Here is a 13986-nt window from a genome sequence, read left to right as displayed (position 1 = left end):
TTTTCACACAGGAAGCCTAGACACCAGTTCCCGTGCCTGATCTCCCGCTCTCAGCACTGGTCAGACCTAGGAGACACACAAGAGCTGTAACATGAGTATCACGGGGAGGAGGGGGGAAATAACTGTGCCCTGGGGAGGCAGAAGCAAGCAAAGGTCTGAGTTCGGTCCTCAGTGATCATTGTGCATCACTAGGAAACACCAGGTCATACATTTTAGCCCAATTTTTTTAATCCCCATGGCCATTTCCAAGCTGAAGTGATGTAATCAAACAGGGATGCTCATGACACAGGGTTGCCCAAGAGGCTCAGAGGGAGGGTAAGTCAGGCAGAGAACCGAAGCAAGCATCTCCTCAGGAAGCGGCATGGTCTTCAGTGGGCAGCCTTCCCCTCGGCTGCCACAGAGCCTGTCAAATTGCCTGGGAGGCTTGGAGGAAAGAGTCATCTTTCACACAATTTAACAAGGCAAAAGGAATCTTCATTTTTTGAACCACATTCCCGAAGCTTCTAAAGGAATTAAATCTCTGATCCCACCTATCAAACCCTGACAGAAGGGAGAGGAGAAGGAAGCACATTAGGTCAAAGCCAACGTCTTGACTCCCTGAGAAAGGTTCAAGAGCACCCAAATAACGTGGCAGGAGCTGATGATAGTAAAAAGGGCATCATCTTGTGCCTTTGCTTTCTTAACACATACTAAGCAGAAAAAAAATTCTTCTCAAATCCTTATTTGCAAAAGGCCAGATCCCTGCTGGAGGTGGCTGGATACAGCAAAACCAGCTTCAGCAGAAAAACAGAGATGAGAAAAATGGTTCCTTGTCCCCTTAAAAAAATATTAAAATAACCAGAGCTGGTCATGGACTAATTAGTGAAGTAATTTTACATCCAAAACTGCTGAAGTGTCAAAATGCTGCACGGCTTTTGGAAAGGAGTGGGCTGGCCCCTCCCTGTGCAACATCCAAACCAGAATGCTCTCGCTCATAGTTAGTGTGAACTTCTGTGCCCCACCAAATCATCTACTGGTAGCTCCCAAAATACTTAGCTGTTTTTCCAGAGAAGTGCTTAAGGAGAGAGGCTCCTACATGCTCTATGTTGAGACACAAAGGCCACTCCACATCCCAAGGAGTTAGTGCCTACTCCAGCCCCCCTCCAACCCCCTCTCATTTCTTTTGAAACCTTCTTTGCCTCTCACTGTTTGGACAGAAAACAAGACACACTGGAAATAAGCATCAGCAGTAGGACACAAAGTAAGCAGTTCAATCCCTGGACTGCTTTGAGCAAGGCTGGCAGTGCTTCATTGTAGAGATAAAAAGAAGAAAGTCAGTCACTCACCCTCACGAAGCTGGCGGGAAACCATCCTTCTTCATCATCGATCTGACCCCACCACCAGTCCTTGTTGGAAGCATCCAGGACCTTGATAACGTCTCCTGCTTTAAACGCCAACTCCCGGTTGGCCATGGTGACGTGATCCCATACTGCCTCAGCACTTACAATAGAACCACCACTGATCAGCTTTGAAAACAGAAAACCAGGAGTCAATAAAAGCTCGGTCGCCCAGCGCAAGCACATGCACATCAGCAGCAGCACAGAGAAAAGCGCTCAGCCAAAGCAAAATCATTCCCCTCCATTCCAATCCATAACCACTCCACCCTCACGTGATGTCCCCCAGTCCAGGAGCATTCCCACAGCCCGCTGTCCTGCTCCCAACCATGCCAGGCAAGCCAGCACCGCGCGGGGGGTCAGCACCTCTCGGTCTGAGGCGAGGGAAAAGCGCTGCCCCCCCAGCACCGCCACGCCGGAGTTATGAGCATGCACATCTACTGCAGTACACAGCTTTAGGGGTCAGTTTGGTTAGCACATTGTCTAGCTGGGAGTTTCCAAAGATGGCAAAACGAAGCGATGGTGTCCTGCAAAGGAACTTTCAGAGCAAGTTTGCTTGGTTAAAGGACCAAGCTCCACGCTCAGACGGTTTCCATGCAAATCCAAGCAAAGTTTGCAACCACATTTGGAAGAATGTTTGTTTAGAACTGAGGCTTTGGTGTTTGCTTAGTGCTGGTGACGTACTGACATCCTTTGCTTCCAACATCTTCAAGCCACACAGCAGATAGGCGGGGCATGGTTGCACCCCACTGATGGGTTTCAGACCTGTCCTGGAGCCCAGCCCAGCTCCATGGTGTGCTCAAACCTTGGCTCTGCCCACCAGAAACCTGCCAGTGTTGGCAGCCGTGACAGCCTTCAGGGTGTGGATACTGGCCCACTAGGAACTGTGGGCCAGACCTGTGTCCCACAGGACCTACCAATCCTCTCCCCATGTGGGGCCCTCGGTTGCCTTGGGGCTAGCCCAGCACCATGGCAAGGACCTACCCGGCTCTCACCCACCTTCTTAATGCTCATCTAATCTTAATGCTCATTCACATGAGGACTCATCTAAACACTGATGCCTGTGCATCCCAAAGATAAATCATCCTTCCATGCCTGGGACACCTGCTGCTCCTCGGAATTACAGCCATGTATTTCTTAACGGAATAATAAATTGTGTTTATGTTTTGTCCACTGCAGGAAATCTGCACGGAACAGTAAGGCTGGCCTAGCAAATATAGACTTTACCCATATGCTTATTAGCTTGTCAGAGCCATCCTGAACCTCGTTCATTAATTCTGCTGTCTGAGACGCACGAAATACGCACTTGGGCTCGCCTCCAAATCAGCATTTCAGCTCACAAAGAGCTCAGCGCTGCAAACGATTCCAGCCCTTGCACATGGCGAGGCTTTCACAGCCACAGATCTCCTTCCAATTTAGGCAAGCGATACAAAGCATGAAGACAATAACCCGCCGCAGCGGTTATGTAAGTGCTGAGCCCCTGGGAATGGGGAGAGTGCTCTTAACGACTCTTTTATAAAAGTTTGGCTTACTGAAACGCCTGCTAATAACTACCTGTGCACTAAGAACTTGCAGAAAACCTTCTAGCACTGCTGCAGGGTTCTCAGCACAAACATGTAAGAGCATTCAAGTCCCTCCAGGCAATTCAGTCGAGAGATTAAAGGACCCAGTTTACAGTGTTCCTTGAACTGACTTTCCTTTGAGAAACCAAGTTACTTGGGTTTGTGGTCAAACTTCTGCTCATCGATTACGAGTCAGTTGTACATAAAGCAGGAAGACCTAAGAGAGCCTAACTTGACACTTTGTGCCTTTCATCCTCAAAACCAAGATGCAGCTAGTCAGCAGACCTCTTGTTCTTGCAGCAGGTAAAGGAAAACAATGTTCTTCCTACTTCCACTGTGACAGAGCGTCCTCTCCAATTCAAACTCAGCTGTAAAAGAAACACAGCGTCCTCCTATATCACATAGGGGATTTCTACCCACGAGCCTCATGAGATCACTTGAGAGCAGACACAAAACAAAGGCATGGGGTTAACAATGAGCTCTCACCCAGGAGTCAAGCGATGGGCCTCACTGATGTGCTGAGCTTACTGCAGAGAGCATCTAGTAGCATCAGTGTGGATTTATCTCAAGTTTGGGCTTTTGATGCAGAGCTGCAAGGAGCTGGGCACCACAGGATCCCATCCACACCAGCGGCAGCTGAAGCCAGGCAGTGTAGGACCCTCAGTTCCCCCAGCTCTGAGTGCTTGCTTAGCAAAGCAGGGTAGATACGTAACAGCTGTAAAGACAGGTTTCTGTTTCCAGTGAAACAACAAAATGCTCAACCCAGGCATGATACACTGAAGTGCTTTCTTACAATGCCCTGCACAGCTCTAAATCAAGGTTTCTAGATGCTTTCGCAGATATGAACCAGTTTAAACCCCAAACAGCCCCAAGACAGGCCTGGAAGGAATGCAAACTTTACAGCCAACAAAAACCCTCTTATGATATTCATGACCAGCTAACAGTCATCTGTTCTTCTGCCAGGACTGAGCTCTTCTCCTTCATTAGTGTTCCCCATTTGCCATATTTATGGACACTGAACAGTGTCTCCTCACCCAGCCCAGGCTTTCCCAGGTTAAGCAAGCTCTGCTCTTTCAGCCTTGGCTTGGCAGACAGCTCTTCCTTCCCCTGAGCATCTCACCAGCCCTTGGAGGCATCCAGATACATTTGCTTGCATCCTTCTTAAACGCAGATGACCAGATCTGTAAATACTATTCCCAAAGAGACCCTACCAGGGATTTGTGAAACAGCATGAAGTATTTATCACGGTGGCACAGAAATCTTACAGCAATACATAACACACACACACCCTTCTCCCATGGCTGACTCCCACCAGTGGCTCCCTGCGATCCTGCATTTAGCTGATCTAAATACACAAGGTAGGGTACATTCTCTTTGTCTAGAAAACCAGTTTTCTCATCACAAAATAAATCAGGTTGGCCTGACACACGTTCCTTTTGTTAATGCCAGTGGGTATTTCAGTCCATTTTTCACTGATGATGAACTGGGAATGAAGCTATTACGCAGAGGCCGCGTTTCTGCTTTTTGTCTGCTTCAGCTGACATAGGCTTTGCTGTCACTTCACACACAGGCAGTTCCGGGCAGAAACTGTCACAGAGACGTCACTGAACCCAAACTTCAGAGGGATTGTATTTTAGAGCCTCCTAGCCTACTTTGCCACAGTGCATTTCCGAGCTGGAGGCACGAAACGCCAGCTCTGAGGAGCACTGCTCCTTGGGAACTGCAGAGGGCCACAGCCACAGGGGGGTCATGGGCCCTTTTCTGCTGTTAGCACAGGGAGCTGGGAGATGTCAGGAGCTAAGGTGGCTTCACAAGGTGTTTCTTGATACTCAAGGAGAAAGGCTGTAGGTTCTTGGATTTCACTGTCCATTGTCAGTAGCTAGAAGGGCAGCCGGCCCCTTTAGTTGCTCCTTTCCAGGCCCCTATTGCTAGCCCAAAAAGGGACCCACATGCTCAGAAGCCTGTAAGCCAGCCTTGGCCCTCCTAAGTACCAATACACCTCCTCCTGTGAAAAAGAATGGCAGCAGGGTGGCAGAACTCAAGTTCCAGCCATCACACGTGCCAGCTTCGTTGAGAGAATGTCAGAGCCTAAAATTAAAAGACTCAGTTTAACTTATTTTGCAAGAAATCTTGCTGCATCTGTGAAGCTGTCTGACTCTTTCAAGGCAGGGTTACAGAGACAGAACCTGACATCTGCAGCAGCAAGAGATGATGTACTAGAGAAAGGTCAAGACAAAATATTATTTTCTGAGAAAATTCAACACAGGAGCTCTTCGCTCCAGAAAGTTCACATCTCTTGGTTTCAAAACTGCATCTTAGCACTGCGGTCAAGCATACTCAGCTAAAGACCTTGAAAGGGGACTTATCTCTCACAATTTTAGATGTCTACCACACAGCATCTCAGACGGTCATCTGGACTCCTTTATAATCAGTGAAGAGAAAGAGACACATCTGGAGTGTGATTCATCTCAGCTATTTCGGTTGTCTACCTTCGAGTGAGGTGAATCATGCCCTAGAAATTACTATTTCTCTGTGCTTAATTGGGTGATGCAGAAGTTTATATTTCCAACATCTTACGTTCATCCCATCTACCACTTGGTCGTGGCTAGAAAAGGGTAACAAAGAACTGGATTTCACAATAATGATCACCCAGGAACAGCCAAATTCTAAATCACGCTCTCCCCAGCGCAGCGGTTTGTCAGTATACCAAAACTGTTGTAAATAAAACTACATCCTCCATGCCCACTGGAAGAACTCACAGTATCTCAGCCATGTAGATTTACAAGGAGGACCTCAATGTTTGGGAAACGTGTCCCACTCATGAGGAGGGGGAGGCAGCAAGCAGAAATGCAGTAGGTACAATGGGTTTTGACATACCCTGCATGCTGCGTATCGTCAAGGTGGAAGTCCTAGTTCCCACTAAAAACAATTGCTCTTCTTAGTTGGTTGTTCAAACTGAAGAGCCTGAAAAGTTCCTTGATGCTTTTACCATGTAACATCAGTGCAGGAGAAATGCCCAAGAGCATCCCTTAACAACACACATGGGAGTAATTTTCACTGTCTTATGAGATACTTCAAAACACTGACCACCACTTTCTGCCTGGCATGAAGAAAAACCTTTCTTGCTGCACCAAAGATATGATTAACCACTGGTCCTTTGTCACCTCCTAGCCAACACCTTGTCATGGCCAAAGTACCAGGCCTAGACATATGAGAGGCCACTTCTACATCCCAGCACAACAACTGAATTTACTTACTGAAGGAAAGAAAAAGGGAATAAAGACACTGCTCTCTCCAATGACATGCACAGCTGACATGTTTCTGGAACACACGTGAAGAACAAGAGCATGGGGTATTACCACTGCATCACCTGGACCACATCAGCCTTTCCAGGGATTTTCATTACAGGCTTCCAAAATGCTCCATAAACCTCCAGTAATTCACTCACCAACCCACACTTTAAACACACTTATTTAAGAGACTCCTAACCCTCCTGTACAACAGGTGAAGACGTTCACAGCAGCAAGTCAAGGCAGTAGGAAGGAATTAAATCCTTCCTACTTAAGGTCCATGTGGATTTTTCTCTGCTAGCCTAGTGTTATTTCCAGGATGGAACGTGGCCACTGGAAATACTGAATTACACTGGAGGTGCTGCCAAAGTAAAATGACACCACCAACAAACATTAAAAAAGGGGATCAGAGGAGTCTGCAAGTCACAGCCGCCAGCATACCGCAGCACGCTGTGACAGGGATGCTGAAGGCTGTACCACAGCAAACATGGCATGGTACTTCACTGCAAAACCTCTGCTGAGCTCCCCAAGCTGTGCTTGTCCTCACCAGTGTGGGCAAAGCTCAGAAACACCCACCTGGAAAATGATCCCAACTGTCTCCTCCATCCCTCAGCCAAAGAGGAGGGATTGCACTGATGCCACAGGGCAGCTTTGAGGGGATGTAAGAGAGGAGCTCAGCAGTAGTAGTTCAACTCTGGAATTTGGAAATTTTTCTTCTTTGTGGCACTGCTGTCAAGACAAAAGAACTCCCCTTGCCCAGGCAAGCAGGGAAGCAAAAATAGAAGGAATAACAGACCACCACCCTGTTACATGAGAGGATGGAATCACTCTGCTAATGCCATTACTAGAGCAAGTCTGGAGCAAACCCATAGGAGCAGAGAGGAGGGGAAGGGCAATGCCATGAAAAAGCCTCCTGCAGCAGTTGGTCCCACACACTTGTCACTCCCTATCTCACAGTTGGTACCTACAGTACATCCTGGATCAAAAAAGCCAGGATCACCACTTAGGACGTTTTTCTAAAGTACATGTCAGAAAGTGATGTTTAAACCAAGATTTACAACTCCTTCCAGGCTACTGCGGGGTTTAAATCTACCAGCCATGAACTGGCTGTGCCAGTGCAAAGGGACTTGGCTCCACATCTACAATATGGGGCAGCTTGGTAGAAGCGTTTGGGGAATGGGTGAGCCTCTTGCCCCTGCTCCATCTGGTGCAATTTCCCTGACTTTGCTCCCTTCCAAAGCCACAACACACAGTTGGAGGCCAATATCTGCTCCTCCTCAGCAACAGTGAGGCAGCTGAGTACAAAACAGGTTTTAGGGAAATCAGCCACTATTGCAAAATTTTGCTGACTATTCCCAACTAATCAACACTTACTGGCTTCTTATGGGCCAACTTGAAAAAGAAATCAGGGGCTTACTGGTCCCTGGAGACTGAAGTTGGCACAAAATAGGAAAATTTTTTTCAGGGGAGAAGATTCATTTTGAAGCTGGGCCACACGTATCACTATTACCTATCTGTGCCTCTTCCAGTGAGGATCAACATTAGCTCACAAAATTCTGCACTGAGTTTCCAAGCACAGAGTTTCTCACTACTCCAAAATTCACTTAATGAAGAGACATCTTCTCAAAAAACCCCAAAGAAACCCACAAGAGCCATCTGCTCAGAAAATCCCCAAGAAACCGACCGTAGATCACCACCTCACAGAATCACAGAATGTTGGGGGTTGGAAGGGACCTCAAAAGATCATCTAGTCCAACCCCCTGCCAGAGCAGGATCATCTAGGTTAGGCCATACAAGAACATGTCCAGGTGAGTTTTAATGTCTCCAGAGGAGACTCCCAACCTCTCTGGGCAGCCTGTCCCAGGGCTCTGCCACCCTCACAGTGAAAAAGTCTTTCCTTATGTTCACATGGGACCTCCTGTGTTCCTATCTCCTTCCAACAGTCTTAGGACCCACAAAGTTTCTAGGGTCATGGCTTCTGAGTAACCCTGAAAAACCCTAAGGCAAGGATATATTTCTCCATTAGTATCTTCACCTAATGTATCCAGAGAGTTATAATAGTAAGAATAAAAAATAAAATTAAAAAAGCTCTGGGTATTTCCTTTCAAATCAACGTTACATAAACCTTCCACTCCTCCAGAGAAGGGGGTGGCAGGAACGGGGAGCAAGCTGTGAAGGGGAGATGGAGAAACGTGGTGAGACTACGCCATTTGTTCAAATTGTTTTGTACAGACATGCCCTTCATTCAGACAACATAAAAGCACTGTAAAATAACAATAGCGTTTCCCATTGTATTCAACAGGCCCTTCCATAACAGCAGCAGCCAAAACATCTTCAAACAAGAATATACAGCGAGCTGGCATTCAGAGCAAAGAAATCAATGCTCAAAGTAACCCCAGCAGAACAGGAGACACAAATGATCTGCAAACCTCCAGTCAAATGAGAACCCCGCTTTGCTTCCCGTGTTCCCAGCAGAAAGGCACCTCACGCTGCTTCACCCTCTTGTGTTTTAATTGCATTACTCCCTCACGAGCAGTAACGCTTACAGCACAGATTGATATCGCTGTTAATCATGGGGCCATTTATTGCAACAGCAATGCCATCACCTTGCAGATTTCCCAAGGAGGGCATCCGTCCATCGCCCTGCCACAACCCACTCCTGAGTCTCCCCCCTGAAAAACCACCTATACAGTCCACACAGTTCGATGGGGTGCTCACCTGAGCTGCACACACAACAGAAGCTGCAGCCCAGGTCTCAGTCCAACACCTTGCTGGCTTTCACAACTAGGACGGGGTTCGATCAGAGGAGATGAAGGAGACAAGGAGGAGTGTACAAGAACACGTCACCCCACCCCATCGTGTTGCACTTCTGCTGTTGTATAATCTCCAATAGCCCCTCTGATTGTGTATTTATTTTTAAACCTCTTGTCAGAAATTATACAAACTGAATAATGCCAAATCATAGTGAATTCGCCACACGGCTCATTCACAAAACAAATGGGAGGGCATTTCCACTTGATTTGCTTATTCTCTGAAGAGGTACAATCACACAAAGGTTAAGCACGAGGCAGAGAATTTCCCTTTCTGCTTTCAAGCCCTTTGATGAATTTGACTAATGGCTGGATTTCAGCTGAAAGAGGCTGATTGGAGGCTCTGATAGTCCCACACTCTGGAAAGGCTGTCACACTTGGCTGGAAGCTTTTTATATAGATATAGATATATACATCCAACGGTGGAGAATCAGTACAGACTTAAAGGTTCATTAGGGCAGGGTTATTATATTTTTCTTGACTTAAATTTTCTTGAAAAGCTATCACCCAGCACACGTGAAATCACCTGGCCCCGTTCAGGGTAGGGTAGTGGACTCCAGGGCATGGTATTAATCTTATTCTCCACCTTATTACAGTTATTGTCCATGTCATTGCTCTTAACAATGACAGCTGCAGCCCAGAGCTGCGTAGAGTAACTGGAGAACTGAGAGTGCCTATAAAACCAAGGCGAGGAAAAGGAGTAGTAACAAGACAGAGTTACCCCAATAAAGCACTGCCCATGCGGTTTTTAATTGGCTCTGGAGCACCGGCGAGCCCTCTGCTTTGATGGTGCATATGTCACCGTAATTGCTTTCCAATCCCTTTTGCGTACCGCGCGCATTAAGCCTCCCCTTGCCTGATGACATATCTTTCATGTACAGTAATTACAAATAACCACTAACCATAATCTTTTAACTCAGATAAATTATGAGATCAGTTCTGGGACTCCAAGTTTAAAGTGCTCCGGGGAAAACAGCACCTTTTGTCAAACCCAGGCAGAGCAGCTCCCAGCGCCTTGCTGACTCCGGGCAACACAGGCTGTCAGCATGAATCCCTCATTTCAGCACACGGGAAACAAATGTCTAAATACACTTCAAGGTCTGAACCTAAACCACCTGGGCAAATCCCAATCTTCTGACCCCAGAAGGGACTCTGCACGTTCCTAAACAAAGGCCGTAACTGCCTCAAGGCTGTGGAGTTGTACTGGAAATCTTTCCTGTGATCGGAGGGCCAAAGCTGTGCTTTGATTTATGCCCAGTTTAATCTTACTGGGCTGAGGCTGCAACGTGCAGTAATGAGGGGGGAGCAGTCAGGATTACCAAGCAATGTTTCCAGCGTTAATAAAGCAGCAGCCCGGCCCCGCTGCTCGCTGCGGCAGCAAACACCGTGCCAGATTACATCGAAGCATTGTGTCCAGACCACTGCAGGACTCGGGAAAAGACTGATACGGTTATCTCTCAATTACCCAAGGTGCAGGATAACACAGATAAGCCACATGGATATTACAAAATATATATAAATTAGGCTGTAGGAATGTACAGCGAGGGGCAAGAGGCTGTTGCGGAGCACTGAGGTATGGCACAGAGCGCTCAGCAGCACAGAGGTCATCCTGAGCATCCCTGTGCCCATGGTGCAGCTAACCAGTAACCTGGAAACACACCCATGGATAACCAACGCTAGACTGGAAATGTCAGGAATGGCAAATTTTGGCTCATTTTCCCCAAAAAGCCTGTCCTTACTGAAGCTGGAAAGCAAAAGACCTCTCTCCCACGGAGCAGCCTGGCTAACTCAATGCAAACCGAGTTTCTCTGAGCAACTGCCTAGCTCTTGCAGGGAGGGAAGATAAAATTGTGATCGCTCTGAGGAAGGCAAGAGCACTTGATGGTTTAGAGATTCTTTATTTTAAATACATACATCACCTGTTACTCTGAGGCATGGGAGTTTCCAAAGCAAAAAGGAATTAAGGAGTAAATTACACAAATTACTCCCAGTGGATTGCATTATTCAACACAACGCATCTACTCACAAGGGCAACAGCACACAGATTCGCTCCTCCCAGATGTGGGGGCTGCACCCCTGAAGCTGCAGAAGTGCCATCGGCCACTACAAAGCTGGTGCCACACAGCTAAACCATCCCAGCTCTGCTGGCAGGGGCAACAGCACACAGCCACAGCCACACACGCACAGGCACGTACATCAGGACCTCCAACTGTAGCGAGTCCACTTATCTAGAATCAGGCATTCAATGTGAAATGAATAAAGTGACAGGACCAGAACTAATGAAAGTGTAAGTAGATACTTTGTCCTATAAAAGCTGACACAGTTGGCCAGGGTCTAAAAATCACGAAAGGAAATTAATTCAAATATAAGGATGCTAATACAGACCAGAAACATTATTCCTGGATGGGCAAATACAAGGAACAAGCAGCAAGAGCTCCTGTACAACATTAATCACTGCAATGTTTTTTAAATACCTTTTAAAAATTAAGCAGATGCCTGGCTTATGTCACGCTAGACCGTAACATGAAAACACACCTGCAGTAGTAGACTTAATGCGTAATTCCCATCTAGTGGTATTGTAGGTATGATGCCAAAAGGATAACATTAAAACAGAGACTTTTAGTAAGTGATGAGAGCTTGGAACTTAAAAAGTAGTGGCTGCTATCAGTGCAGATCAGTGCCCAGGCTGGATTAAAGTCCAGATGAATGTATCACATTGATTACGCTCACTGCTCTGGCTCCTTATTTGCTGTTCTGATTTCTTTGTGTGCTCCTGTCTCACACAGCCAAGGAGTGGCTTGGTAGCAGATGAGCACGAAGAGGGGAATGCCATCTACAAACCGTTTTGCAGTCCTGAGCTTAGAGACAAGCTTAATTAAATGCAAACACAAAGTGAGCAATGGCTGGACAAACACCATGCGACACCCAGAGACCACTGCTGGCTTTGGGTGATTTTGCAGGGGCAGCAACAGCCCCCACTCTGCCGGCTGACTCCCCACCAGACCAGTGGATAGCAGAGCCTGTCCAGCTGCTCCCGTGCAAATGGAGAGCCATCCTGAGGCAATCCCATCCCTTCTGTCTCAGGCAGCAGGGGAAAAAAACAGGATGCGCACCCAGAAAAAAAGTGTCCAGAAAAAGCCTCTGGCCTCTTAATTAACATCTCCAAGAGAACATTCCAGCAAAGATCAAAGTCTTCCTCACATCTTTCAGTACAACGGTACCTGGACCCAAAAGCAGCGAGAGGCATCCTGAGCTCAAGGGAAACACCCGGGTGAGCAGCCTCTGTTAGCCACCACCCCACGCGTGCAATCCATCACAACACGCAGCAGGACAGAGCTCGAGTCGTTACAGCAACCCCATCTTGCATTTACATCTCACCTTTCATCCACGTCAACTCCCCAGAGGACAAACAGGGAGGACATCAAACATCACCAAACATAAAGCAGCTTCTCTCCCTTCGAGACACCTGTATTGCCAAAGCCTGCAGTGCTGTCCCACTCTCCGAGGCCTGCGCTCGCGGCCTGGTGTCGCACAGCGCCCTGGCTAGGCCTCACCCTCACAGGCCAGGAACCTCCCGCTACACATGCAGCAGCACTTCCAGGCTTTGAAAGCACAGAACATCCTTCACACCAGCCCTGCTGCAACTGCTGCTGCTGGGGAAGTGGCATGGGGCGATGAAAGGGAGAGTGTCACTGCAGGGTGGGTGGCACAGCAACTGCCTGCCTCTGCTCCCTTGGTTTCAGCAGAGATACCAGGTCTCTGGCCCGATATTCTTATTCCCATCTTGCTGACTTTGCATTACCACAGTTTTTGCCTACCGAAAGCTCAACAGACAATTCTGGATGTAAAAGGCCTTCTCATCAGTAAGGTAATAATAAATTGATGCTCGTTAAACACACATAACTCTCTTGCTGATTGTCATTGGACCCTGTAAGCCTATTACATGGATTGGCCAGATCAGGAAGGGGATATGCAGCCTTCCACCTCTAAGCTGCTTTTCTCAGTTCAGGTTAGGAATGAAGGAAAGTCACTGTCTGATGCCTTCTCAGATTTCATGGAAAATTGCCACAGCCAAAACAACCTCTTCAGTGGAGTAATTCAAACCAGACACCTGTCACCACCCTCTCCCTCAGCTGGACTCCAGCTTGTTGCTACACATCATACAATTACAGAATCCCAGAGTCTTGGACCCATAAGGACCATGGAGTCCAACTCCTGGCTCCACACAGGCCCAGCCAGGTCAGAGCTCTGCACTGAGGGCATCATCCAGATTTTTCTTGCCCTCAACCCAGCTCAGGGCTGTGACCCCTTCCCTGGGGAGCTGGTGCCAGTGCCCAACCCCTCCCCCAGTACAGGCCCTCTTCCTAACATGCAACCTAAACCTCCCCTGCCACAGCTTCATGCCGTTCCCTCAGGTTCTATCCCTGGTCCCCAAAGAGAGGAAACTGGCACCTGTCCCTTCACTCCCCCTCATCAGGGAGCTTCTAATTGAAACAGACTGGAACGCTCCTAATACCAGGTCGTTTTCCAAGTCACCAAGCCTGTTCTACAGCAAGAGCTATCACCACAGCCTCCTGAGCTCTCAGGAGGACCACAGCTATCTCCACAACACAGCGAGAGGAGCTGCGAACATCAGCATGCTCCTGTGCACCCTCACCACCCACCTCCCATCCCTGCAGCTGCCATACAGCTGCGCCAGCCCAACGCCCCCCACACTGTGCAAGCTGAAGGCTTGGCAGAAGCTACAACAGCCCTGGAGCAGGTAACACCAAGCACCTGTCTGGAGTGAGTTGAGCCATCACCACATTGTTTCTTATTTTAGTTGTGCAAAGTACTGCTGCCAAAGCAGGAGCAGGGCGCGCTGCACATCTGGCTCCACTGTGCCAAACCCATGTTCCCATTGTTGTATAACCAGCCCCTTCCCCTCTCTCCAGGTCACGCTGCACAAGAC

The 13986-nt window shown here is 47.9% G+C and overlaps 1 protein-coding gene across 3 annotated transcripts in view; it reads right to left on the bottom strand.

The window, feature by feature from the left end:
- ARHGEF9 (Cdc42 guanine nucleotide exchange factor 9) overlaps positions 1-13986 on the bottom strand; it is a gene marked incomplete at its 5' end in the record, with an annotated part of 119257 nt that overhangs the window by 55368 nt on the left and 49903 nt on the right. For 2 of the 3 annotated variants that reach the window (XM_084269024.1, XM_084269025.1), the window contains one exon: positions 1326-1505. The exons of the other annotated variant lie outside the window; for it this stretch is intronic. In XM_084269024.1, the coding sequence (XP_084125150.1) occupies positions 1326-1505 (180 nt within the window). The remainder of the gene's footprint in view (positions 1-1325; positions 1506-13986) is intronic. 3 annotated transcript variants of the gene reach the window in all.

Source organism: Gallinula chloropus, assembly GCF_964237585.1.
Source record: "Gallinula chloropus genome assembly, chromosome: 11".
NCBI classification, from domain to species: domain Eukaryota; kingdom Metazoa; phylum Chordata; class Aves; order Gruiformes; family Rallidae; genus Gallinula; species Gallinula chloropus.
Note: the sequence above shows the minus strand (reverse complement) of the source record. Positions and strands in the feature narration are given on the sequence as shown.